General features: G+C 45.6%; 3 protein-coding genes and 1 pseudogene across 6 annotated transcripts in view; 2 read left to right on the forward strand and 2 right to left on the reverse strand.

Annotated features, from left to right (window-relative positions):
- The window catches only part of LOC311615561 (histone-lysine N-methyltransferase SETMAR-like), a gene marked incomplete at its 3' end in the record, with an annotated part of 55,963 nt that extends 43,093 nt beyond the window's left edge, over window positions 1-12,870 (reverse strand). Inside the window, exon 1 of the mRNA XM_084870905.1 lies at window positions 12,832-12,870. The remainder of the gene's footprint in view (window positions 1-12,831) is intronic.
- Window positions 1-26,988, forward strand: LOC311615775 (melanoma-associated antigen 10-like). 3 transcript variants are annotated; one of them, XM_084871216.1, is made up of 3 exons: window positions 1-128; window positions 1,356-1,408; window positions 25,730-26,988. In XM_084871216.1, the coding sequence occupies exon 3, from the start codon at window positions 25,806-25,808 to the stop codon at window positions 26,544-26,546; it is 741 nt and encodes a 246-aa protein (XP_084727342.1). In that variant the 5' UTR covers window positions 1-128; window positions 1,356-1,408; window positions 25,730-25,805; the 3' UTR covers window positions 26,547-26,988. The 3 variants fall into 3 exon arrangements, with proteins under 3 accessions (XP_084727342.1, XP_084727343.1, XP_084727344.1); XM_084871217.1 differs by lacking the exon at window positions 1-128 and adding an exon at window positions 164-286 and having other exon boundaries at window positions 25,730-26,981; XM_084871218.1 differs by lacking the exons at window positions 1-128; window positions 1,356-1,408 and adding an exon at window positions 14,952-15,051 and having other exon boundaries at window positions 25,730-26,981.
- LOC311615562 (EOLA-like protein) lies at window positions 3,761-5,079 on the forward strand (annotated as a pseudogene). Its single transcript has 2 exons — window positions 3,761-3,979; window positions 4,872-5,079. The product of its transcript is annotated as an EOLA-like protein (transcript).
- On the reverse strand, window positions 6,352-7,699 carry LOC311615563 (heat shock transcription factor, X-linked member 3-like; the record flags this gene model as incomplete). Its single annotated transcript, XM_084870906.1, has 2 exons — window positions 6,352-6,933; window positions 7,208-7,699. The coding sequence occupies 2 exons, from the start codon at window positions 7,697-7,699 to the stop codon at window positions 6,352-6,354; spliced, it is 1,074 nt and encodes a 357-aa protein (XP_084727032.1).
- Window positions 26,989-27,943: the final 955 nt, after the last annotated feature.

Below are 27,943 nucleotides of genomic sequence, written 5' to 3' on the forward strand. Positions count from 1 at the left end.
CCCAGATACTCCTCCCCCAGCACTGCCTTCACCCCAAGCCCCGCCCTTCTTTTTGCCTAGCCCTGCCCACTGTCCACTGGTCAGGAGGTCCCAACCTGTCCTGGTCATCTTGTGAGCCTCTGTGTCCGGTGAGTCCAACAATGTCTCCTAGCAACCGTGGTCTGCATGTGTGTCTAAGTCTCTACCCGACTGCTTACCTGCGCGCCAGCTAAGTGTCTGCAGAATCCCGGCACGTGTGCTGCTACGTCATGGAGTGCTGCTGTGTCCTGGCCTGCTACTTAAGGATGTATGTGTCTATGTGCCTTTGTAATCCAGCAAGAAAAAGGGGTTTTTGTCTCAGCCAGTGCAGGGTAGATCACCCACGCCAGTGGGTGTCAACAGTCACCTGTTAACAGTCCTGGAGCAGCTGAGGAGAAGCCAGGATGCTGGCCTGCTGCTCTGTGGTGTCAGAGTCCCAGAATCCTCTCCTCATCAGGTCCTGGGAGGGCTCTTCTCCGCACTGGCTGTCTCCCTGGGCTTTGGGGAGGGGGAGGACTGTCCTGTGTGGTGGCCTCAGCTGGGTCAACCTAGAGCTTAGCCACCTCCGTGGCCAGTGGGGCCAGAAGACCTGTCTCCAGAAAGGAGTGGGGATGCTCAGTTCAGCTGAGGCCTGCTGGGCCCTCTGAAAGATAGTGCTCCAGGGTTGTGGTTTGCTGTGTAGATGGAAGCACTCCTTCCCCAGCTCAGGCCACATTTTTCTGTGTCTTCCTCTGGCTACTTTCACTTGCCCACCATCATCCGTGTGTGTGTGTGTGTGTGTGTGTGTGTGTGTGTGTGTGTGTGTATGGGCATCTGCTCACAGGAATGACTGCAGTAATCCACACTCACAGGTCTGTCCTCCCTGCTTCGTGCTTGGCCCTTAGGCTGTCACCACCTCAGCCAGACCCAAGGCAGTGTGTTGCTTAGCTGGTTGCCCATGACAACCCTCCCAGTGGGCCTACCCAGGATTACTTTGAGGGGAATGAGAGTGTAGGATCCCCAAGTCCTTCCCATTTGATGATGTGATGGGAGGGGGAGTTTTCCTGGAAAGGGGGCTCTGCTGGGCTATAATGAGCCACTTACATTACATAGTTTTGTGTGCAGCTGGCTGGGCCATCATGTGGTCCCTGAACAGGTAAGGCAGGAGAGAGTCACTGCTATGATTAGCAGAACCAAACCCTGAGTAAGGTGCCACATCTGTTTCCCACCAGTTGAAACCTCCTTGGTCCTGGTGGTTTCCAATTCCTGCTGAGTAGAAGACTGTTTTGGTATGTTAACCAACATTGCTGTCTTGTCCCTAATGACCTTGACTCATTATCCCTCTTGTCCTCGTGCAGGTGAAGAAGCAAAGGCAAGTGGAAGAGTGTGTCTTCCTCAGGCAACAAAGCAGGTACTCTGCATTGTGAGGCAGGAGGGCACTCAGCCCCCTTCGTGCCTCTACAGGGGCCTCAGCTCTCCCATGCAGATCAGATCTCCTTGTGATTTTGTGGCTTTGATGAGAAAAGGGCCCAAAACCCCATGGAGGAAATGAGGCATAAACACCAGTAGAACAAATACAAATGGCCAGGCCACAAGGGAACATAAATAATCCAAATCCAATGAATAGAGAGACCCTTTATCACCTGTCAACTGGGCAAACATTAAGCATATAGATGATGCTCACAGCCGATAAGCCTATGAGGAAATGGTACCCTGGCCTGTGTTGGCAAGGCATACAAGGTGAACTTCTGTGGAACACCATTTGCTGAAGTGTATTTGCATCTCAGATGTGAGTGCATGTGACCCAGGCTTCCACCTAACAAGTCGATAGTTAATGAGTGTTTGTGGTAGTGTCCCTTATAGTAGCAGAAAACGCAAAGCAGTCTGTGACTCTTCAACAGTAGGGGAACGTCAGTCAGTCTTGGGGACCACAGTGGGATACCATGCAGACAGCAAAATATAGGCTAGAAGACAATGTAGACATGAAAGAATGTATTTGATGAGCTGTGGATGGCGAAACCATCTTCTACCCTGTGGAGAGGTGTGGGAAAGAGCTATGCCTCTGTGGTCATTTGCTGGGGTGGTCACATGAAAGCACCAGAGCTCCAGTGGGTTAAACAACAGACATGTATTGTCTCACTGTTGCAGAGGCTGGAGGTCAGAGATGGAAATGTGGGCCCAGTTTGCCTATATTGAGGTCTGAGAGAGAATCTGTCCATCCTTGTCCCCAGCTTCTGGTGGTTTTCAGGCAAGATTTGGCACTCCTTGCTTGTAGGTCTCAGCCTTCATCTTTACAAGGTATTCGTGTGTGCATGTCTATCTATAAATCCCCTCTTTAGGTCATTGGAAGTGGGTCTCATTTAAACTTGATTACCTCTTTAAAGTCCTTTTCTTTATGGATAAGGTCCTGGGGTGAGCAAGAGGTGGGATCCAGAGATTAGGGATAGGAGACCCTGCCAGAGAGAAAGGGAGTGAATGCAGAGAAGCTGGGCACAGGGACTGTCAGGACACTGGATTGGGAAGGGAGTGAACAAGTGGCAGCTTTTGTCTCCCCGGCCTTGTCTTTGAGAGTGGGTGTGTTTCATAAACATGAGGACATAATAGCTGACGTCAGGTTTATGTCCTTTAAAGACAGGAGGGGAGAGACATGCTGAGTGGGGGTGCTCATGTGGAGTGCGGTACTGAGGCCAGGCCTTACAATGATGATCTGTAGCCACCAGTTCTGACTATCCTGTTAAGGGCCAGGTACTCACAGCTCTGTGGAGACTGAGCTCTGAGAGGTACTAGGATTGGGCTGAATCTTCAGGCTGTGTTTCTGGTCCTGCCATTGCACAGCTCTGCCCTCCAACGAGGAGGACAAGGAAAGGAGGCAAGAACAGGGGTGAGGCAGTCAGGGCCCCAAGATTGTGGGCCATCTTTTCATCCCTAGGTGCCACCTTCTCAAATGTAGAATGGGGTGACTAGCACTTATTTGAGGATTGAATTCTAGGATCCCTGGATTATGCCCACCCCAGGGCCTGATATGGGCATGGAGTGTGGGTACCAGTGCCAATTCTTCCTGCTCCTGTTATTCCTTTCTCTAGGCTGCAGTGGGGCCAGGAGTGCCTGCTGACAGCAGATGGCAGTGGTGCAGCCAGGGGATGGAGGAGGGTGGCTCCCAAAGGGGCCGAGGGACCAAGTTCCCAGCTGAGGTTGGATTATAAGAATTTACAATCAGGAGTCCTGGGAGAAGGACAAGGATTCTTAGGGACCTCTCTGGTGTTGGGATGAAAGGATGATGTTAACTTACTGTGCTGGGGTGGGTGGGGGCGGGGTGAAGAGAAGAAGCAAAGCCCAGGAGGGTCTGCGCTGGACTAGAACCCACTCCCACTGTGTGAAGGCAAAACACCATTTCTCCCTCCTCCGTGCTCCCCTGGCCTCAGTGACCTCCTTTGTGGAACTGACCACATCCTGTGCTGAATGCCTCTCTTTACCTGTCTCCACCTTCTTCCTTGAGTCCCCCAACACTCATCTGATGGACGAGGCATCTGCATTGCCACCCCTTTCCATTGGGCCTGGCCGCTGACTGCATGGGGAAAGGAAGAAGGAGCCAACACTCTCTGTTCTGCTACCACCCCTGTCAGTGGGGTTCCAGGGCCCCAGGGGACATTGCGGAGAGGTCAGCCCACAGACTATGAACATGGAGGGCTGATGCACGATGCTTATGGACAGTCACACTTGTGGGTTTCCCCAGGCCACGTGGGGCCCACGGATCTCTAGGGAGATGGAATTCTCCTTCCTGCAGCCTTATGCAGGTTTTGTCTTAAATGCTGTGAAGATTCTGCATTTGGCAACCCTAGTGAGCAGCCAGGGGAACTGTACCATCGCCACTCAATTGCTCACAGGGACTGGGAAGACGCCCTCTGGTGGGAGCTGCTGTTGGAGAGGCTGTGGTGGAACCCCAGGCAGATTCAGGCCCTGCTCTGGGAAGGGAGAAGTATGGGTGAGGAGTGATCACTGGCAAGGCATGACACCCTGAGCGCAGCTCACACCCCTCCAAGAGTACCCCCAGGACCGTTTGGGGCTTGTTTTCTTTTAAACCTGTGGTGGTGAGGCTGTGGCTTCTGTAAGCAGCACACCTTCAAAGGGGCAGCATGGGGCCCAGGCTGGGGTTCCGTGGGCCGAATTCCTATGACCTGGGTGAACCCTTCTGTCCACACTGGGCTCAGTTCACATTGGTGAGGGGCAGAGGCAGGTCCAAGTCTGCATGTGCTGTTGCCTGTGTGCTCACATGTGTTTATGCATGTACATACATGTGCTTCTCTCATGATGCACGTGTGTGTGTGTGTGTGTGTGTGTGTGTGTGTGTGTGTGACAGACCAGGGGAAGCTGCACAGCACACAGAGGATATAGTGTGGCCTCCAGACTCAGGCTGTCTGCCTACCTTCACACACCTGCCCCACCCCCACTGCCCCACCCCCACTGTCTGTGACATCCTGGGCCCATTTGCTCACCCCTCAGTGGTTGAGATCCCACACCAGCTCCTTTCACCTAGTGAAGGGCTTGGGACCTGAATGCTGGTGGGTTCCCCACAGCAGTCAGGGCTCTTCTGACCTGTGTGTGCTGCCCACAGCAGTCAGGCTGGAACCTGCCTGTTAGTGGACCAGGCTCTGTCCTCTTCTTTTCCCTCTCCCCCTTGGCCTCACCGAGAATTCCCTAAACAGTGTTTGACACATTGGAAGTGCTCAGCCAGAGGGCCCCAGCTCACTCCGTGTCCCTTTGGTGAAATCAGCTTGGCCTCTCGTGGGCATAACGTTGAAGAACCCTTTCCTCTCACAGGAAGCCTTTGGTTTATTGAAGAGAAAATATCTTAGTGCTTCTCTCATGGTGCACAGGGCTCCCTGACATTGGGGAAACTTTGCATGCCCCCAAAATTTGGCTCCTGAGGAGGTTGTAGAACTGGAACAGCAGGCTGTCCTGACCAACCTGAAGCAGAAGTACCCGATTGCATGTTCAAGCCCCAGGTGGTTACTGGAGTGCATACCCAAGAAAGCGGGGAAGGCTATCTTCCAGGTAGGCATCCCACAGCTCCTGATCCCCTAGGGGCAGGGGGATTCCACAGGAAGGTTACTGAGAATCCAGATGAATCATCACCCTCAAAGGCCCATAGACATAGAAGTCAGGTTCAACTGAATTGGCATCACCATAGAGAGCACTACCCACCATCTGTTGTTCACATACACACATTTCTGTGCTCAAATGTAGGTGACTGTCCTTGTGAGATGCCTCTGTGGGCTCATTGCCTGTCTCAAGCACTCTGTCTGACAGTAGGGAAAAGGGAAAGCTGCCAGGACATATCTTGGTGCTATCACTCTTTTTGGTCCTGCTCATTACTGGGTTTTACAGAGAAAAATGTTTTAGCAGAGCTGGTTATTGTTTGGGATTCCAGTCTCTTTGTTCTGGTCAAACTCAAAGAACACTTCAGCAGCACCCAGGGACCCTGTGGGAGGTCTGGGAGCGGGCACTGAATGGTTGCCGGAGGGTGACCAGCCAAGGCATGGCTTCATTCATGGTGGAAGGGACATCAGACTTTGAAAGAAAGCACCTGTCTCTCCTGGCAAGTGACTGGTCTGCTGTAAGTGTCCCTTGGCTCACGAGGGCTTGTGTTACACATGTCACATAGCTACCTCGGGACCCAAGGACAGATCTGAAATACAGCTCTGATGGAAAAGTGATGGGTAGAGTTTTTGTTTTCCAATGTGGGCAATCTTTAATTTATTTGGATCCCTTCTAGCAGGGTTACTAATGGTTGTTAGTTGTGAGGATGATGGGCTATCTCCCAGGCATTGACTGGAATGGCCCATCTTTTAAACCAGACTGGCTCTGTTGTACACCACTTAGCAGATGGGGTGGCCTGAATTCTAGGTGTACCTCTCTGGAAGGCCCGTGGAACTTGGGCTAGAGACACTCAGATGCTGATCAGAAACTTCCTGGCATCATAGGGGGACCTGGGAGTAAAGACCCTCCTGTTTCAGGATGCATGACTAATGTAAGGTGATTCCCCCAAGGTCAGGAGTCAGGCAGTTCTGTCTCCTGTTCAGTAGGCAAGGCTCAGGGGACCAGGTCTTCCTGGGTTTGCCTCAGGACCCCCCAGCCAGATCCTTGGTTGAGTGTGTGAAATGAAAGAGGACAACAGGGACAAAAGCCTATCAGGCCAGGATTTCTATCATCCTCAGGCTCATCTGACGAGGTGTGTGGCATGGAAACAGAAGAACACGGACTCACAATTCTCATTGGATTGTTTATTTTGTAACATGTAGTTTTGCCTTTCTATATTATAGCAGAAATGGATTTGTGGTTACAAAGCCTGTGATATTATGGGACTGTATTGTCCTTGAACTGCTCACAGAGTGTATACTTGTTATCTGAGGAGCCCTCATGGTCTTCCTCCTCGGCCTGGTCAGGGTCCTCAGGTGGAGCCAAGTCTAAAAGTTCAGCTATCAGAACTGAATAGCATATGTTGTATAAAGACATCACTGAACCTTGTGGTGGTTTATTTGGGAGGGTGGGGAACAGATCCCCTGTGTCATCGGTTCCGGCAGTAGCCGTGGGCACAAACATGAAATTACCAGAAGTGTCCTCCCCACTTGAACCACTGGCTGCACTTGGACACTGGACCTCCCTGGCACTGTTCAGGGGCTGAGGAGCGGAGAACTCGAATGCCTGGGTGGCAATGGATCCCCATTCATTCTTATCTGTCTCCTGAGCCTTTTGTTCAGCTTCTTTTTTGCTGTCCTCCTGGTGTAGTCTTGGAGAGCGTCTTGTGGGGGCCATCTTCTTTCTCTTTGCAGGGCTGGCACTGGTACCTGAACAAACTCGAGCCATTTGATTGCCTTTTGCCTTAATGTTTAGGAGGTGCCAAGGCTTGTCTCTCTGGAAATTTCTGTTTTGGTAGACCTGAAACAAAATTAACTAATTTAGTCATTTGTGGAGAAAAGATATCTATTTGACATTAACTGGCCTCTCAGAGTCTACTCATCCCTGCAGGTTATCTCTAAGGGGGTTATAGTTTCAAATAAAAATCTATACTTTCTCATCTTTTGATACTGTATCATGTGAAAAAGGTTTAGGCCCTGAAATGAAGCCTTTTCAGTATATCATTCTTCTGGGTCCTCTAGGAAGATGTTTGAGTAACAGGGAACATGGGAAATGGGAGGACTTTCTACTTTACCATTATCTTATTCCTTGGAGAGCAAACTGAAGAATCACCAGGATGTATTTTGCTGAAACCATGGAGGTTCAGCAAGCGGATAAAACTCTTCAGGCTGTTCAATTCAAATATTTGCTCCTCGCCCCTTCGGCAGAGAATCTCCCTCTGGAAAAGGTTTGCCTTGATGATCACGGTGTCTCCGTCTTCATTCCAGTGCACAGACTGGAAGGCATCCTCCTCCACTATCCTCCAAAGCTTTCTTGGGAAGGACAGTCCATAAAGAATGTTGTTTCCCTCCACATTGGTGGCCCTTTGGTTTGGGGCCTGTGGTTGAGGGTTGTCTTGTGGGCTTGGATCTTGGCTCTTTTCTTGGTTACTGTGCCTCTCCAAAGCCTCTCTGGGACCCACATGGGGGTCTGGGGATGTATCATATTGGACCAGTATTGGTGGCTGCCCATCCTCTGATGGAGCCAGCCTGGCTTCCTGCATCTCATAGGTACTCTGACTAGCCATGTTGATGCTCTACATCAACAAGCATTTGGCACTATGGATCCTATCACTTCAAAAGTGGGGTCAGAAATGCCTGTGGTCACAGCAGCGATGCCCTATATATACTGTCCTCAAAATTCTAGAGTCTCGGTCGTGGGGCAACCAGCAGCTTAAGTCATGTGATGTCACAAAGGTGACTTATGGCTGCTCTGGAGAGTGGGCTCTGGCCAAGTGTGGGGGAGTGGATATCTTTAGAGCCCCCATCTTCTCTCTTTTCAAATAGTACAAAATATAAGAGTCAGATTAATAGAAAATGTGCTCATCTGCTTCCAGAAAGATTGTTTCTTGTTGCTAGTTCACTGGATGTGTGTTGAAAGGTCCCAATCCTATCTCTACCTCCATCCCTACAGAGAGGAGGGGGGACAGTTGGTGGCCTCTTTGTTGCTCAAGGGCCAGGTCCTGGTTAGTCCTAACTTGGGCAACCTCCAATACTGCCTGGGTCAGATGGGCCCCTGGGGGACTGTTCCTCCCAGAAAATGGTGGTTCGCCTAGTCTCAGTAGGTAGCCCCCCTCTTCAATGCACCCCTCACAAGCTTCCTGCTTTGGTCTCTTCCAACTGTGCCTATTGGTTAGTAAGTCCTGCTAAGATGAGCCCAAAAGAGAATCTTATTTTCTTAGCTCTGGGTCGAGTTGTCCCTAGAATAGGGCTGTGCTCCAGCATAGGTGGGAATGTTCCTCTCTTTCCTCAACCTCAGTGCTACCCAAAGCACCTGAGAGAAGACATTAAACATGGGGTTATAGTGGGAATGGACAGCCGCACCCTCTGGTGTCCTATGGAGCCCCCTCTTGAGCTTGGCTTGCCCCCAAATCTCACCATTCTCAGGTCACAATGGCATTGGCTTTAGTTTCTATGTCTTCCACATAGGAACTCTTCTTACTACCCAAGATGGGTTCACTTTGGGAAACCTGCATTAGTCTTCTCAAATCACCCTCCCCAGACCCTCAGATTCAGACTCCCTTGAGGCCTCCCCTATGCCCAGTGAGGTGGGTGGACTTTGGCTTTCTAAGATTTCAGGCCTCCCACTTGCAAATTGGATCTACTTTGGTACTTTCCCTTTTCATTACTGATTTGGGGGTTAGGTATACATTCAGTTCTGTGGAAACAAAACATTCATTGACGCACTCTCATGCCAGCCCTGTTCTTCTTGCCAGAAGTCTACCTGTGTTTTCCTCTCCTTCCATAGCCTTAAAGATAGGAACATTTAATAATTTTGTTTGATCCTGGATTCAATACTTTTCATAGACCATACTTTACACAGCTCACTACCAAGTTAAATTCTAACCTGTTTAGCTAGCTGTGACTGAAGGAAGTTGATATGAAGATAATTGTAAATATGTAGTTGAACATAGATGAGAGTCTGGGTGTGGGATGGCACAAAAGCAAAATTCAAGACATCTTCACCATAGAGTAAAGGATACTATAGTGTTTTTGGTGATCCATGTTCTGTAGTTGTTGTGGACAACTTTGGTCTTAATAATCACTCTGTATTGAGAAATAAAGTGGAACTAGGGAAAGGCTCCACCTGCACAGATCCTAGGTCCTTTTCCCAACTCTGCCACTAAGTGGTATTATTGTCCTCTCTGAGGGTCAATACTTTGTTCTGAAAGGGAAGCCAGAGGCATTGGGGAAGAAAATACTTTATCCTTAGTGGGGCCCCTAAGTCTAGATTCAGGTTCAGTTCATGGCCTTTGTGCTTCTAAACAGGTTTACAAGCATTCATTCAAGAATCAGTCTATTCTTGGAGGACATGGCCCTAGAGGCTAAGAGTGGGTGGATTTTCAAAGGTAGGCCCCTAAGTGTTTCTAGTTAAACAACCAGCTCCCTTCAGTTGCCTACCAAAGTATTGTTCCTTAAGTGAGTTCTTTTTTTTTTTTCAATAATGCTTTATTGTTGAAGTATTACATATTCCCCCTTTCCCCACTGACACCCTCCAGCCCCCCCCCTGCCCCCCCCACCACAGGCCTTTAGCAATCTATTGTCTGTGTCCATGGGTTATGCTTAACGGTATATGTATACAAGGTCTTTGGTTGATTACCTTCCACCCACCCACTCTCCCCTGCCTTCCCTCTGAGATTCCCATACTGTTGTATGCTTTGAGTCTCTGGATCCATTCAGTTTATCAGTTTATTTTATTACTCAGATTCCACATATGAATGCAATCATGTGATACTTGTCTTTCTCTGACTTATTTCACTTAACATAATATCTCCAGGACCCTCCATGCTGTCTCAAAGGGTAAGATATTATTCTTTTTTATGACTGCATAATATTCCATGGCATAAATGTACCAGTTTTTTGTGTTTTTTTTTAATCCACTCATCTACTGATGGGCACTTGGTCTGTTTCTAGATCTTAGCTATTGTAAATTGTGCTTTTATGAATATAGAGGTGCATACATTCTTCCTGCTTGGTAATTCGGGTTTCTTAGGATATATTCCTAGAAGTGGGATCACTGGGTCATATTTAATTTTTTGAGGCAACTCTATACTGTTTTTCATAATGGTTGCACCAGTCTGCACTCCCACCAGCAGTGAACAAGGGTTTCCTTTTCTCTACATCCTCACCAGCTCTTGTCATTTGTTGATTTGTTGATGGTAGCCATTCTGATAGGTGTGAGATGGTACCTCATTGTTGTTTTGATTTGCATCTCTGGGATGATTAGTGACTTTGAGCATTTTTTCATGTCTCTCGTCCATCTCTTTGGAGAAGTGTCTCTTTAGGTCATACGCTTTTTTAAATTGGATTGTCTTCCTTTTGTTAACTTGTATGAATTCCTTATATATTATGGATATTAACCGTTTATCAGATCTATCATTGCCAAATATGTCCTCTCATACAGTGGGCAGAGAGTGTCAGGAACCTGCCCAGAGTCAGTGTGGGGACCCTGAGGGAGATTAGGAGCCCTGGACCCCACAACAGTGTCCACCGGGCAGGCCTCCCAAGGTAGGGGAGGGGTGACCTCACACATTGTGCTTTATGATTTCTCCATTCAGACTGAGAGACACTGGGGGTTTGGTAGAAGGAGCTGGACTTCACGCAGAAGAGGGGGCACCCCAGGTCTTGCTGATGAAGAGTTGAGGACCCTGAGGGAGATTGGGGGCCCTGGATCTCAGAACAGTGTCCATCCGGCAGGCCTCCCAGAGAGGGGGAGGGGTGACATCACTCATTGTGTTCTGTGATTTCTGCTTTTGGTCTGAAATACATGGGGGGGAGGGGGAGGGGGGCAGAAGGGAGGGAGTTGGTAGAAGGAGCAGGGCTTCAGGCAGAAGAGGGGGGGACCCCAGGTCCTGCTGATGAAGAGTTGAGGACACTGAGGAAGATTTGGGTCCCTGGACTCCAGAACAGTGTCCATCGGACAGGCCTCTCAGGGTGGGGGAGGGGTGACCTCACACATTGAGCTTTGTTAGTTCTGCATTCGGTCTGAGAGACACTGGGGGTTTGGTAGAAGGAACAGGGCTTCAGACAGCAGAAAGGGGGACCCCAGGTCTAACTGCTGTCAAGTTGAGGGTACTGAGGAAGAAGTAGGGGACCCTGGACACCAGAATACTCAGTCCTGGGAGGATGAGAGGGCGGGGTCACCACAGGTCACCTGACTTCCACATCCAGGTTTAACAATCTTGAGTTTGGTGTAAGGAGCCGCACCACAGGTAAGCTAAGGGAGCATTGAGGGCACCCTGGTCCCTGCAATGTAGGGAACACCATAAAAGCCCATCCCTGCTCTCAGCCCTGGAATGCTCCAGGGAGAGTGACCTTTTGTGGTATCCCCTGACTTCAGCATGCAAGTCTGAGCAAAATTGGGAACTTGATAAAAAGTGTACAGCCATGCTTCTGTATCTCTGGATCTATTTTGTTCATCGGTGTATTTGTTCATTAGATTCCACATATGAGTGATATCATACAATATTATAGCCCATGGATACAGACTACACAATGATGAAGGACTTGGAGGGGCAGGTGCTGGGTAAAGGGTGAAATTGGGGAAAAACAAACAAACAAAAAGGATATCTGTAATACTACTTTTTATTCTTTACTACAGGCCTGGTACACAAATTCATGCATGGGTAGGGTCTGGCCAGCTGTGTGATCTAATGCTGGAAGCTATAGCTTTCTCCCAGCAGGATCTAATTATACCTTAAGGATGGCCAAAAGAAAGCCCACAACAGAACTGTTTTGCATTTCACATGCCGTGAGATGAAGTTGTTTATGTGTTGTTTGCAAATGTGTATTAAGATGAATGATGGACTTCTAATGATTTTTGTTTTCTTCCCAGGTCTGTGCCCTCAGTATCCCAATATGATCTTCATGTCTGTTTAAAAGTTTTTCTGTTTTTGAATGTGCCTACCCTTCGCTGTTGCTCCTGGCAGCCTGCGGGTTCTCTTCGCTGCCCATTTTAAAGAGAGATTGAAAACTCACCTAATCTTCAAGGCAACACAATTTCACAAATTTCACACCTAGACTCTCTACATTCCCCAGCAAAGGGCCACCGTCCCTTTAATGCTTGGGTAGCCTTTTTTACTAACTTGGAAGGTCCCCTGGGGCTGTGGGCCATGGAAGGAGAATTCTATACCTTGGCTGCATTATTAGCAGAGCCCTCTGGAGACTCTGGTCAGAGACAGAAGGGACTGATAATTATTTTCTTGTGGTTTCACTAAATGTACATGTATCAGGGAGTTAGGCAGTGATTTAGGGGTGTTGAGGGCTGATCAGGGCTGATTGGGGAATGGGTCAGGCTGGCTGGCTGCCACAGTGCATGTCATAGCCACTGGTCATTCTACTATAACAGTTGCTGGGCTTTTATATACATACTAGAGGCCCAGTGCACTAAATTCGTGCTCTGGGGAGGGTGTCCCTCAGCCCAGCCTGTGCCCTCTCCAATCTGGGACCCCTCAATGGGGTGTCCCACCCCTGTGGGATTGAGCCTAAACCTGAAGTCAGATATCCCTCTCACAATCTGGGACCACTGGTTTCTAACCGCTCACCTGCCTGCCTGATTGCTCCCTAACTGCTCCTCTGCTGGCCTTATTGCCCCCAACTACTCTTACCTGATTACCTGATCACCCCCAAGGCTTTTATTAGTATAGATATGACCCTTCACAGAAAATTTTACTAACCCTGCTTTACAATAAGGGCTTGACAATTGAATCATTGGGACCAGACACCAAGCTTTCCTTTCTTTGAATAGTAGAGGGAATAATTATCTTGTATTTAAGTTGCCCTGAAATTAAAATGAGATAAAGACTTTAAAAAGTATAAAAGCACCATATAAAGACAACTGTCTTTTTCATGTACTGAAAAGACAATAAAGTGGTAAAATGAAAAACACTATTTTTTATTCTGCCCCTTTATTTATTTAAATTTTGAAATTTATAAACATTTATAAAAATTTCACTCCAATTTTCATTTCTTTACATTCAATTTTATTTTGTATTGGTTTAGGGCTTTATATTAGTTGCAGAATAGTGGTTAGAGAATCATATACTTTACAAAGTGTTCCCCAATATTTCCAGTACCCACCTGGCATCACACCATCATTACAACATTATTGACTATATTCCCTATTTAAGTGACAATGGGTTTACAGGTTCCTTTCAGTCTTTCTTTGGTGTTTTTCACCTTTTATTTTTTTTATCACTTCTTTCCTCATTTTCCTTATATAGTATCTCAATTGGCGATCAAGGCTCAGTGAAGGCGCTGGGACTCTCTTAATCCATTTTACAGACCAGGACACTGAGGCCAATTCCAGTTGGCTGTGGAACTTGACTCAGTGTACAGGGAACCCTCAGAGCCATGCTCTCTGCCTTTCCTAAGTGGCAGCCACTGGGCAAACAGAACAAACTTTCGAGCCTCTTAAGCACCTTTTCATTGCAGACACTCCACATTCTTTCCTCTCCTCAGTCCCCTGCCCCCATTCTTTACTGCCGCCCCCCCTCCCGGGGTCTCTGGAGCAGGTGGAAGGCTTTGCACTCACCGCCAAAGCATGCTCTGCTGTGGGGCATACAGGCGTGAGCTTGTTTTTGGGTCAAGGAGGGATCAGGAGTTGCCGCCTCTGAAGTGCGAAGGCCACTTGGGCGAGGCCTAGGCAGGTTAGCACTGTGAACTTCTCTGAATCAAGTCAGTCAGTCCAGTGCCCTACAGTGCAGTATCCTCCACTGAGGTGGCACCACCCCTTAACCCCTGCCTCAGAGATGCAGGTCCTTGCCCCTCCCCCCAGCTTCCTTCCATGCCCCTTGATCCCTGGCCTGGCCCACCCACGTCTTGGGGCCACTGCAGAACCTCTCTCTCTCTGCAGTTAGGCAGATCCCTGCCCTTGGTCTTCACAAAGCTGTGACTCTGTGGCCAGAAGCCTGGTCTGGATCTCAGCAACCCCATGCCTGTGATATTCCCAGGGTCCCAGTCATGCCTCCCTGGGCAGCTATGTTCCCGGGGCCTCACAGGAGTGTCTAGGCCAGCCCAGCTACTCCCTCCCAGGGCTTCGATGTTCCTAGGCCCCCGCAGGTGTGGCTAGGCAGGTTGCTGCCCCTCCTGGGGCCTGCAATGGACCCGGACCCCTCAGGTGACATCTGGTGCTGCCCACCCCATCCCCCTCCCTGGCCCGATGGACTGGTACCTTGTGGGTGGTGTCTGGCACTGGCCTTCCTCACCCAGATGGACCCGAACCCCTAGGAGCTGGCCATGGTGATGCCCGCCCTGCAGCATATGCAAATTAACCTCCATCTTTGTTGGGTTAATTTGCATACTCTGATTGGCTGTGAGCATAGCAAAGGTAAGGTCAATTTACATGTTTCTCTATTATTAGATAAGATAGATTGTTTAAAGCAGCAGTTGCCAACCTTTTGGATCTTACCACCAGTGGTCGGTGGACTACCAGTTGGCAATCACTCTTCCAAAGGTTTCCTTAAACCAGTGGTCACCAGCCTTTTAGACCTCATGGACCAGCAGTGATCCCTGGACCACCAGTTGGAGACAGCTGGTTTAAAGTATTACATGTGTCTCCTTTTACCCCATTGACTTCTCCCAGGCCACTCCCACCACCCACCCAGCACATGCCCACACCCCCCTAGTGTCTGTATCCATTGTTATGATTATATGCATGCATATAAATAAGTCCTCTGGTTGATCTCTTATCCCTCCACCCCCACCCTGTCCTACTTTCTCTCTGAGGTTTGACCATCTGTTGGATGCTTCTCTGTCTCTGGATCTATTTTTGTTCATCAGTTTATGCTGTTGATTATATTCCACTGATATTTTGCTTTCTCTGACTGGCATAGTTCACTTAGCCTAATGCTCTCCAGATCCATCCATGCTGTTGCAAATGGTAAGAGTTATTTCTTTTTTTCACAGCAGAGTAGTATTCCATTGTGTAGATGTACCACCATTTTTAAATCCACTCATCTGTTGGACATTTAGGCTGTTTCCAAATCTTAACTATTATAAATTTTGCTGCTATGAACATAGGTGTGCATATATCCTTTCTGACTGGTGTTTCTGATTTCTTGGGATATAGTCCTAGAAGTGGAATTATTGAATCAAATGGGAGCTTCATTTTTAATTATTTGAGGAAACCCCATACTGTTCTCCACAGTGGCTGCGCCAGTCTGCATTCCCACCAGCAGTGCACAATGATTCCTTTTTCTCCACATCCTTACCAGTACTGGTCATTTGTTGGTTTGTTGATGATAGACATTCTGATAGATGTGAGATGGTACACCATTGTCGTTTTGAGTTGCATCTCTCAGATGATTAGTGACTTTGAGCACTGTTTCATATATCTCTCAGCTTTCTTTATGTCCTCTTTCAAAAAGTGTCTATTTAGGTCCTTTGCCCATTTTTTAATTGGATTGTTTATCTTCCTTCTGTTAAGATGTATGAGTTACCTATACATTTTGGACATTAGGCCCTTACCAGATATAATATTGACAAATATGTTCTCCCATGCAGTGGGCTTTCTTCTTGTTTTGTAGATTATTTATTTTGCTGTGCAAAAGCTTTTTATTTTGATATAGTCCCATTTGTTTATTTTCTTCTTAGTTTCCATTGCCTTAGGAGCTATATCAGTAAAGATATTGCTACGACGTATGTCTGATATTATGCTGCCTATGGATTCTTCTAAGATTTTTATGATTTCCCATCCATTTTGAGTTTATTTTTGTGTGTGCTATAATTTGGTCTAGTCTCAATTTTTTGCATGCATCTGTCTAATTTTCCCAACACCATTTATTGACGAGACTGCCTTGACTCCATTGTATGCTCTTGCCTCCTTTGTCAAATATTAATTGAGCACAATGGCTTAGGTTGATTTCTGAGTTCTTTATTCTTTTCCATTGGTCTATATGTCTGTTATTGTGCCAGTACCAGGCACTTTTGAGAACAGTGGCTTTTGAAATATAGCTTAATATCTGGTATTGTGATCCCTCCAACTTTGTTCTTCTTTCTCTGAATTTCTATGACTATTCAAGGTTTTTTTTTTTTATTCCATATGAATTTTTGGAGAGTTGATTCTAGGTCTGTGAAATATGTTGTTGGTATTTTTTTTTTGAATTTTCATTTTTATTTTTTAATTTATTTTTTATTAAGATATTATATGTGTACATACCTTACCAATCCCCACCCCCCTTTCCCAAATATGCCCTCCCTCCCCATAGTTTTTCCTCCGTTGGTTATGTTTATATGCATGCATACAAGTCCTTCGGTTGATCTCTTATCGCCCCCATAGCTCCCTACCCTCCCCGCTGTAATTTGACAGTCTGTTTGTTTCTTTATTGTCTCTGTATCTATCTTTTTGTTCATCAGTTTATAATGTTCCTTATTATCCATAAATGAGTGAGATCATGTGGTGTTTTTCTTTCATTGACTGGCTTATTTCACTTAGCATAATGTTCTCCAATTCCATCCAGGTCGCTGCAAATGATAAGAATTCCTTCTTTTTTATGGCAGCGTAGCATTTCATTGAGTGGATGTACCATAGTTTTTTTATGCAATCATCTGCTGATGCACACCTAGGCTGTTTCCAAATCCTAAATGGAACTACCATTTGACCCAATAGTCCCACTCCTAGGATATCCTAAGAAACTGGTAACACCAATCAAAAAAGATATATGCACCCCTATGTTCATAGCAGCACAATCTACAATAGCTAGGATGTTGTTGGTATTTTAATGAGGATTACATTGAATCTATAAATTGCTTTGGGTAGTATGCACATTTTAATGATGTTGATTCTACCAATCTATGAACACGGGATGTTATTCCATTTGTTTATGTGTTCCTCTATCTCTTTTTTCAATGTCCTGTAGATTTCTAAGTACAGGTCTTTTCTGTCCTTAGTTAAGTTTATTCCTTAATTTTTTAATTAGGTATCTTAATTTTTTTTGTTGTTGCAATGGAAAATGGGATTTTTTTTTTAGCTTCTCTTTCTGTGAGTTCAATCTATCTATATTGGTGTATAAAAAAGCCATAGATTTCTGGGTGTTAATTTTGTATCCTAGTACATTGCCAAATTCATTTATTAAGTCTAGTGGTTTTTTTTTTTTTGTTTTAGGCCTAGTAGTTTTTTGATGTAGGCTTTCAGGTTTTCTATGTACAATATCTTGTCATCTGTGAATAATGGCAATTTTACTTCTTATTTTCCAATTTAGATGCCTTTAATTTTTGTCCTCTCGTCTGATCACTATAGCTAGCACTTCCAGACTTCTATGTACAATCTTTTAAATAGGAGTGGTGAGAGTGGGCATCTCTGTCTTATTCCTATTCTTAGGGGAAATGGTTTTAGTTTTTTCCCATTGAGTATGATGTTGGCTGTAGGTTTGCATATGAGACTTTTATTATGTTGAGGTATAATCCCTCTATTCCCATTTTCTTGGGAGTTTTTATCAAAAAAGGGTGTTGGATTTTGTCAAATGCTTTTTTCTGCACCAGTTGATATGATTATGTGATTTTTGTCTTTCAATTCATTTATGTGATGTATCATGTTTAATGATTTGTGGATATTCTACCAGCCTTGCATCCCCAGAATAAATCCCACTTGGTCATGGTGTATGATCTTTCTAACGTAATGTGGGATCTGATTTGCCAGAATTTTGTTGAGGATTTTAGCATCTATGTTCATCACAGATATTGGCCTCTCTGATTCTTTGTAATGTCTTTATCTGGTTTTGGGATTAGGGTAATTCTGGTTTCATAGAAAGAGCTTGATAGTTCTTTTCTCTTGAATTCTTTGCAATAATCTGAAGAGGATAGGTTTTAGTTCTTTGAATGTTTGGTAGAACTCCCTTGTAAAGCCGTCTGGCCCAGGGCTTTTGTTTGATGGAAGTTTTTTTTATTACTACTTTGATTTCCTCCATAGTTATCCATAGCTATTCACTTTTTTATGATTTCTGATTGAGTTTTAGAAGGTCATATTTTTATAGTAATATGTCCATTTCTTCTAGGTTGACCAGTTTGTTGGCATAGAGTTGTTCATAGTATTTTTAAAAATCCTTTGTATTTCTGTGGGGACTATTGTTATTTTGCCTCTTTGATTTATGATTTTGTTTATTTGGATCATCCCTCTTTGCTTCTTGGTGAGCATGGTTAGGGGTTTATCAATCTTGTTTATTCTTTCAAAGAACCAGCTCTTGGTTTCATTGATCTTTTGTATTTTTTTATTTGTTTTTTATGTCATTTATTTCCACTCTAATCTTTATTATTTCATTCCTTCTGCTCACTCTAGGCTTTTCTTGTTGTTCTCTTTATAATTATTTATGTTGCATAGTTAGATAATTAACTATTTTTATTATGTTTTATTTATTATTATTATTTTTTTTAGGTAGTCCTATAATGCTATAAACTTTCTTCTCAGGACTGCTTTCACTGAGTCCCATAGATTTTAGATCATTGTGTTTTCATTGTCATTTGTTTCTAGGATGTTTTTTATTTCCTTTTTATCCCAATCATCTGATATAATAAAAGCTCAGCATCCAAACACTGGAATGACCAGAAGGACTGGTTGACCAGTTTCTGTGATGCCCAATTGACCATCACGGGGCAGATGCTCCATGCAGAAGCTGCCTCCTGGTAGTCAGTGCACTATGCTCGGCTGATCAGGATGAGTGGCTTCTCCTGTTGTAAACCCTGGGCCTATGGGCAGGAACCCGGGCAGCAATTATAGCCTCCTTGCCCCAGGCTCCTCCTCCTCCTCACTCCCTGCTGCCTCCTCCAGACACCAGGAGGCTACACAGAGCCGCTGCTGGGCTTGCAGAGCTGGCCCCAGAGGCTGGGAGGCGGGTTTGTGGCTGCTGCGTAACTGAGGCCCATTCTGCTGCCTCTCAATGCTATTGTCTCAGGACCTGGCCCCAACCAGTCCACCGAAGAGGTGAGTGTTAGGCTCCACAAAAGATGCTGGACCAGGGAGCAGCCACTCAGAGGGCAGGCCCACAGCAGCTTGGATGACCAGGATTAGCAATGCTCCCACAGCAGGCTGATCCCTGCAGGCCACACCCCCCACCAGTGCATGAATCCCATGCGCCGCACCTCTAGTTATTTAATAACATGCTATTTAGTTTCCAAGTGTTTGATTTTTTTCATTGTTTTTTATTGTAGTTGATTTATAATATTATGCCATTGTGATCTGAGGAAATGCTTGATATGATTTCAATCTTTTTGAATTTGAAGAGAGTTTACCTGTGTCCTAATATGTGGTCTATCTTCAAAAATGTCCCATGTGCACTTGAGAAGAATGTATATTCCATAGCTTTGGGGTGAAATGTTCTGAAAATATCAATTAAGTTCATCTGATACAGGGAGTTATTTAGGACTGCTGTTTCTTTGCTGATTTTTTTGTCTAGAGGATTTATTCCAATGGGGTATTAAGGTCCCTTACTATGATTGTATTACTGTCCATCTCTCCCATGATATCTTCTAGAAGTTTTGTTTTATTTGGATACTGCTGCATTGGGTGCATATATGTTTATCAGAATTATATCCTCTTGTTGTACTTATCCCTTTAGTATTATGAAGTGGCCTTCCTTATCTCTTGTTATGGTCTTCATTTTGAACTTTATTTAGTCAGATATAAGAATTGCTACTCCAGCTTATTTTTCCATTTCCATTTGCCTGAAAAATATTTTTCCATCCCTTCACTTTCAGTCTGTGTGAGTCCCTTGTTCTGAGGTGAGTCTCTTGTAGACTGCATCTATATTGGTCATGTTTTCTTATCCATTCAGCCACTCATTGTCTTTTGATTGGAGCATTTAATCAATTTACATTTAAAGTTATTATTGACTAGAGGCCCATTGCACAGATTTATGCATTGGTTGGGTCTCTCAGCCTGGCCTGCAGGGATCGGGCTGAAACCGGCAGTCCAACATACCCTGAGGATGTAATAGTGCCAAAGTGGCAGGCAGCCATGGAGGAGGCCAACCCCAGGCTGGGTGTCAAGCCACTCCTGCTCATCCAGGCCCTGATGGACCTGCTGCTGTCACCACTTGGTAGGCTCGCTACCGCTCCATTGCAGTCTCCGTGTGCTCATCCTAGGGTAATATTAGTGTGCCCATTACTGAGAAGCAGCTGTGGGCTCACACCCAGTCAGTCCCAATGCTGGTCCCAATCTTGATCCTGATGGGGGAGGGGGGGGAAGTGGGAGTGTCTGAGGGAGAGGCTCATGCCACAACAGCTGTACTCATCAACCATGAGCCCAGCATCTGGTGCCCATTGGTCAGCTGAGCCATGTTCAAACTGTGGGAGCTCACTGAACACCAAAGGGCATCTCCTGTGTTGAGCATGTGCCCCCTAGTGGTCAGTCCACATCATAGTGATCAGTAAAAAGGTCACTTAGACTTTTATATATATGTAGACAGGTACTTCTTTGTAGACATTTTTATTCTTTTTCTTTCCCCCAAGAAAAACGATTTTAAATATAATGTTACATACAATAAACATTAATATTTCAACAAAAATGATTTTAAATAAAATAATATTACATGCAATGAGAACATTTCAAGAAAAAAGATTTTAAATATAATAATATCAAAACTGTACTAACATAGTATAATATCACAAAAGTTGTAGGAAATATTAAAAATCTGAAAATGACAGGATTACTGCTATTCTAAAATATTTTTTCCTCTGGCTCTATTTTGATTCATTGGTTTATGTTGTTCATTATATTCCACAAATGAGTGAGGTCATGTGATATTTATCATTCTCGGACTAGCTTATTTTGCTTAGCTTAATGCTCTCCAGGTCTGTCCATGCTGTTGTGAATGATAAGGGTTATTTTTTTACAGCAGGGTAGTATTCCATTGTGTAAATATACCACCGTTTTTTAATCCACTCATCTGCTGATGGGCACTTAGGCTGTTTCTAAATCTTAAGCTATTGTAAATTGTGCTACTATGAACATAGGGGTGCATATATCCTTTCTAATTGGTGTTTCTGTTTTCTTGGGATATATATCCTGAGTCCCCAGTTCTGGTTCCTGCCCTCACAGCTCCAGTGCAGTTCACCCTTCCTTTGCAGGAACACAAGGTGGGTGGCTCCACAGGGAATTTTGTGAACTGCCCCCTTAAGAGGGTGCTGAAATTTTCAGCCATCTCTCCCTGGAAAATAGTGCCTTGCTGTTTTTCACAGCCAGATGATATGTGGGTACCCACCTCAGTTCTCTGAGTGAACCCAGCTTGGGGATTAGATCCCAGAGTTCTCAGTGGTAACCCCCCACAGCTGAGATATCTCTCTGGGACTTCAGTTGCTGTCTGTGGGTTCCCTGCCAGCCCTTTCACACCTATGCCCCTCCTACCAGTCTCTATGTGATCTCTGCTTTCGGTCCTCAGGTATCAGGGTTCTCTGCTGCAAGTTTTCTTTGATTATTCTGGAAGTTTTTCTGTATTTTAGTTGTGATATCAGTTTGCTCCTGGAGGCATGTTTGTGCAGCATCCACTTACTCTGTCACCATTTTTAATCTCCAACAGTATGGTCTTGACCCATGTTTATTCTTTATGCCTGTGTCCCTTCTTCCTTTTCTATTTATTCTTTTTACAACAGTCCCTTTAGCATGCATTGCTTCTTGACTGACTTGGTAGTGATAAACTCCCTTAGCCTTTTTTTTTTTCTGAAAAGCTCCTGATTTCCCCTTCAATTGTGAATGATACTGTTGCTGGATAGAATATTCTTGTATTCAGTCCCTTGGTTTTCCTCAAATTGTATACTTCATTCCATTCCCTTCAGGCCTGATGTGTTTCTGTTGAGAAATCATTTGATAATCCAATGGGAGATCCCTTGTAGACTTTAAGATTCTCTGTCGTTAATGTTTGCCATTATCATTACAATGTGTCTTGGTGTATGTATTTTGGTTTCATCTTGTATAGGATTCTCTGTGCTTGTGTTACTTTTTTTCTTCCCCAAATTAGGGAAGTTTTCTGTCATTATTTCTTCAAATAGGTTTTCTAATCCTTACTCATCTCCTTGTCCTTTTGGTACCCCTAGTATATTTATGTTAATTCATTTCGTGTTGTCCCAAAGACCCCGTAGGCTCTCCTCCTGATTTTTAATATTTTCTCCAATTGCTGTTCAGATTGGGTGTATTTTTATGCCGTCTTCTAACTCTTTAATTCAGTTCTCACCTTCTTCTATTCTACTATTGAAACCTTCCCTTGTTTTTTTTTTTTTTTTTTATTGTAGCCATATCATTCTTCATTTTCTCTTGATTCTTACATAGGTTGTTTGCTTTCTCATCCAGCTGGTTTACGAATTGTATGACCCTTACTCTGAATTATTTTTCTGTAATATTGCATGCTGCCATTTCATTTAATTCATTTTATAGCTATTCCTCCTTTTCTTTCCTTTGGGGGTTGTTTCTTTTTCTCCCCATTTCTGCTCTCACTGAGGAGTCCATGTACTGAGTCATGTGGGGCCTGTTTCTGAAGCAGTGGGATTGGCGGGAGAGTTTCACATTGCAAGACTCACCAGAGTGCCCTGGCATTGGATAGCTGGGTAGGGTCTGTGGCTGAGTGGTGGGCTTGGCAGAAAGGGGGGACACTCCATGGCTCACAGGATCCTGTGACTAGGAAGACTGGAGTCCCAGTATCTGTGGGTCTGAAGATGAGGTAACAAGGCTTTGGCTGGAGTTGCTGTAGGGACCTGTATAGTGTCTGATGCCAGTCTAGGTGGTGGTAAGGCTGGGGTCCTAGTCACAACAGCTCTCCCCTTCAAGATGGTGTCATTTCTGTGCTAAAGCTAGCCACCCCAGGAGTGCTTGCAGGGGTAGCAGTGGCCCCCGTCTATTATAGCCTGGTCTATAAGCACCCGAGACTCCGGCAGGATCTAACTGTCCCTCACTCTCACACACACATTACACACATCCACACTCTCCCCTTTTGTTCCCTCCCTCTTTATCTCCCTCCCTCATTCACACTCTTTCCCTCACTGCCATCCTGCCAGCTGCCATCTTGACTCTCCCATCTACAATACTTTCAACAATAAAGATCAAAATTTTTAAAAAGTGTAGGGATTCAGGTCCTCAGAGCATAGGGTAGAGATGCTTCACAGAGCCAAGTGGTATTTCATGACTTCACATCTGGGCCCATGAAACTCTGGGTTTTATTGTAACAAATAGGGCCTCAGGGATGCAGAGGGAGGACCCAGAGCCTGCCAGAGTTAAGATGAGGACCTGGATGGAGGACTGAGTGGATCCAGGAATCCCAACTAGAGGCCCACAAAAGCATGTTCTTGCTTTAGCCCTGGTAGGCACCATGAATGCTTTACATGAATAATGTTCACTGACTTTTACCTGGGAAGCCTGAGAGAGGTGAGGGCCACATCAGGGAGGCTGGCTATAGGCCCATAGAAGAAAGAGGCCCAATCTTGCACATAATTAAGTTATTACCGTAAAGGGGATAGGGGGGTTCCCACAGAATCCAGATTTGCCTCTGCTGTCAGCACCCTGGGTCCTGGAGGCTGGGTTGTCTGGCTGAGTACTATTTCCTAGGAACCACCAGCCCCCACCACTTCAGAGAACTCTGGAGTCAAGGACAGGTCAGAAAGCAGCAAGTTGAGGTTTGTAGAGTCATAGTCCAAACTATACCTGGAAACAAAGTGAGTATGAGAGGAAGGGTTAAACACTCCAAGGAATTTTTCAGTCCCCTGATGGGAGCCTGGCTCTATCCCCTGGCTTTGTGGCCTGATGCAATATCCCCAGACTTCACTCGGGATATATGAGAGGCCTTGATCTGTAAGGACCTGGGTCTAAGAAAAGTGTGAGGTCAATGGAGAGAAGTATTTCATGATCTCCCATATGACAATGTGCTGACCCTTTGTGAAACCTTAATGTGCACAGTCTTTTCAGAAAGGGAAGGATGACACAAAGTCCAAATGTCCTCTGTTCTCAGACCTAAAAGAAACATGTTGGCTTTAAGTGGCATGCTCTTTTCTATCATGGGCAGGAAAGTGGGGAGTCATCAAATTGGAGAGGTTTTGGTAGGAAAGATCAAGAGTTCCAAGAGGAGGACCTGGAAGAAGGGCAGGTCCTGGCAGGAGTAAAAGTGAATACTCTACAGGGGTACTGGGGAACCCAAACAGGATAGAGAGCCCTGTCTCTGTTGCCAGACTTTTGTGATGTTGACAGGGCTTGGAGTGATTTGGGGCACAGATATGAAGCTTCCTCACTTTACTCTGTAGTCTTTTATGGAGGTGAGGACCTTGTTCTGAGAGTACATCAGGTCTTTTGAGGAAGTTCTCATGTTCAACTGAGAGCAGAGTCCTACGTCCTGCCAAGAGTCAAGGTGAGATCCCTAAAGGTGGAGGGAGTGTAGCCCAATCTCCAGAATGAAATGGGGTTCCCTAAAAAAAATCTTGTCTTTGCCTATTGTCAGCCCTAGAGACCTGGTGCAGGGCTTTCAGGCTGGGCCTCTTTCCATTTTCACCTCCATGGACCCAGAAAGGCTAGGGCCTTGGTCTGATAATCTGGACTCAGGCTAGATGATGCAGGAAGCCAGGCTCCAGCAGAGGCCATGGTGAGGACTGAGGGAACCCTTCACACCAGGACATGTGGAACCCATAGGTTATGGCCACACATTCTTGTCCCTTAACAAAAACGATAAAGAGAGGGAACCCGAGGACTTTGCTGGCATGGTTCAGTGGTTAGAGGATCAGCCTGCCCACCAGAGGGTTTAATATATACAGGTGCTTCCAAATATGGGGACGTCTCACTTCTCAAGTTTCAGGGGTATGTGTTCTTGTAAGAGTGTGATCTCAGGAAATCAGGGGCTGGTGTGGGAGAAGCAGGCCCTGAGTGGGCACAGGAGGATCCTTCCCCCATAAATAGACTTTATACCACCCCACCCTACAGGACCACTGTCAGACCCAATATCTCCAAATGTGCTAGCTTCATCCTGAGGAATCTTTTTACTTCCACCTTCAGGATCTTAGGGGAAAGGTTGCCCAGGAGGAGAGACCCCTGTGAGATCTAAGAGCACCTTATAGAATAGCCCTTAAAGTCTCCATTTTCAGAGCCACTGAGAGTATGTTTCTCAGCTAGGATATTCACATTGCCCCTCTTCTTTTTTCATCCTCACAGGCGTGGTGATACTTTCCATAATTGATTTTAGAGAGTGGAAGAGAGTGGGTAGAGAAAGAGAGAGAAACATCAATGTGAGAGAGACACATCGATTGGTTGTCTCCCACAAGCACCCGAGCCTGGGGCAGGAATTGAATCTGCAACCCCATATATGTGCTCTTGAGTAGGAATTAAACCCTCTGATCCTCTAACCACTGAACCATGCCAGCAAGGTCCTCGGGTTCCCTCTCTTTATCCAGTTGGGTGTTCCCCATGGCCCATCTCCTGCCCATAGTCTGGTTGACATCCAACATGAGTCATCATGAACTCTTGGTTAGAAAGTGAGCTCTAATCTCAAGGAAGACTCAAGGGAGAATCAAAGCCTGTTTGAGGTGCAGCTGTTTGGGGATAAGGACTTGGTCATGTCTGCCTCCTTATCTTTGTCCCTCTCTGCCTTGTTCCCACACAGCCTAGAGCAGGTGTGTGCTGCTGAGACACCAAGTCCTCCCCAGAGCCCTCTGGGTTCCTGACTCTGTGCCCCTGCCATGGCAGCCCCTGCTTGTAGCCAATCTGAAGATGAGGGCTTCAGCAGCCAAGATGAACAGGAGACAAGCAGCAGAGAGGACTCTGGAGATGCTAAGTCAGCGCTTCATGATGCCATATATTTGAAGATGACTGAACTGGTGGAGTTTTTACTCCTGAAGTATCGTGCAAAGCAGCCAACTACTAAGGCAGAAATGCTGAGTAGAGTCATAAAAAACTATCAGGACCACTTCCCTGTGATCTTCAGCCTAGCCTCTGAGTGCATGCAGTTCCTCTTTGGCATTGATGTGAAGGAAGTGGACCACATCAACCTTACCTATGTCCTGGTCACCACTCTGGGGCTCACATATGATGGGATGGTGTCCCATGGGCAGTCCATGCCCAACACTGGCCTTCTGGTCATGCTCCTGAGATTGATCCTTGCAGAGGGCGACTGTGCCCCTGAGGAAAATGTTTGGGAAACACTGAATATCATGGGTGTGCGTGATGGGAAAGAGCATTGGATCTATGGGGAGCCCAGGGAGCTCCTCACCAAAGTTTGGGTGCAGGAAAAGTACGTAGAGTACCGGCAGGTGCCTAACAGTGATCCTGCACGCTATGAGTTCCTGTGGGGTCCCAGGGCTCACGCTGAGACCACCAAGTTGAAAGTCCTCAAGTTTTTTCTCAGGGATTATAGAAGGAATCCCGGTTCTGTCCCATCCCTATTTCAAGAGGCTCTGAGTGATGAGGAAGATGACGCCTGAGCCAAGTTTCCCCAAGGCATATTTCAGACCCACATCTGACATGATGTGAGGCCAATTCTTCACTGTGTTTAAGAGGATAGTCAACATTCTAAGTAGTGAGGCCCAGGGAAAGTTGGAGGAATAAGGGCTTTAGTAAATTTGGATTTAGAAATTTATCCTCGTTTTGTGTAGAAATTTTCAAATGTTGTTCCTTTCCATCAAAGATTTCATAAGCTTCAGTATCTGTTTGTGAATGGCATTGACCGTACATGTATTTGTACTATCCAGTTCAAGAGTTTTGCTATTGTGTAATGCAAATTGAGACACCTTCCATCCTACTCTGTGATCCCAAACTAGATAATATGGCATTGGAAAAGGATTTCCTTAGAAATGTGAAAGAACTCATCGGTACATTCAGTGGGTTCAAAAAAGAAAAATAAAAGCAAAAGGTTATTAATTATTGCTTCTGATCCCTTTTTGTCTGTCTTTCTATGAAACAAACTGTATAAGGATCATTGGATTTTCTTGGTTCATTCAAGAAAGTAGAGGGATTTCATCTGAATAAAGATGGCCCCTGCTCAATGGTTCATTTAATCCCCAGACATTTACCAAGCCTATGTCCTCTGGAAGGTCCTGTGTCAGTAGTGGGCACAACCACCCACAGGGTGATAGTTTAGGATCCACAGTCATATGAGGAAGGTGGTGAAGTGTCCCCTAAGTTCTGTAGAACAAGTAAAAGAATGGGATGGGTAGTGGGGTTCCAGGGGACAGCACTCAAGTATAAATGGCCTGAGCTGGGTGGTGGCAGTGGCTAGGCTCTGCAGATGGTGTATCTTGAATGTAAAAGTCTGAAATGGAGAACTTCTCTGAATTTCCTTCTGAATCATGTATAAACCAGAGAGAAAAATCCACCCCAGTCAGGAAGAGAAGGGTGTCTGTCCTGTTCCTCTGTCTCATTGCAGGAGAACACAGTGAAGAGATAGCTGTTTTATCCCCATTACCTACAAGGACTTCCAGAGGAATAAGGGTATTGCTCCTTGAAGCAATGCCCTTAAGTTACTGGACATGCACTCTTCTCCCTGGCTGGGGAATGCCAGGGCTGACTCCATTGAATTGAAAATGTATTACAGTTACCTTCAGTTTACCTTTGCCAACTGTAAACAAATGCTGGATATTAGTGAAATGACATTAGGAAAATAGGTAATTTTAATGGAAGGTAGCTGCAAAGAGGAAAGGAGTTGGTATTGGACTGGAACTCTAGGGGCTTTGTGTCGATTGCACTCTGTTGTTGAGAGTCCACACCCAAAAAGAATAGTCTATCCTTTAGGAGGGAATTTCACCAAGCAGCCGTTTTGGCTCATTTTTTTTACTATTTAGTTTGTAATTGAGCTGCAAGATCTTTGATTGATCAGAGAAAC

The sequence above is a fragment of the Pipistrellus hanaki genome (assembly GCF_964339955.1).
Source record: "Pipistrellus hanaki genome assembly, chromosome: X".
Taxonomy (NCBI): Eukaryota; Metazoa; Chordata; class Mammalia; order Chiroptera; family Vespertilionidae; genus Pipistrellus; species Pipistrellus hanaki.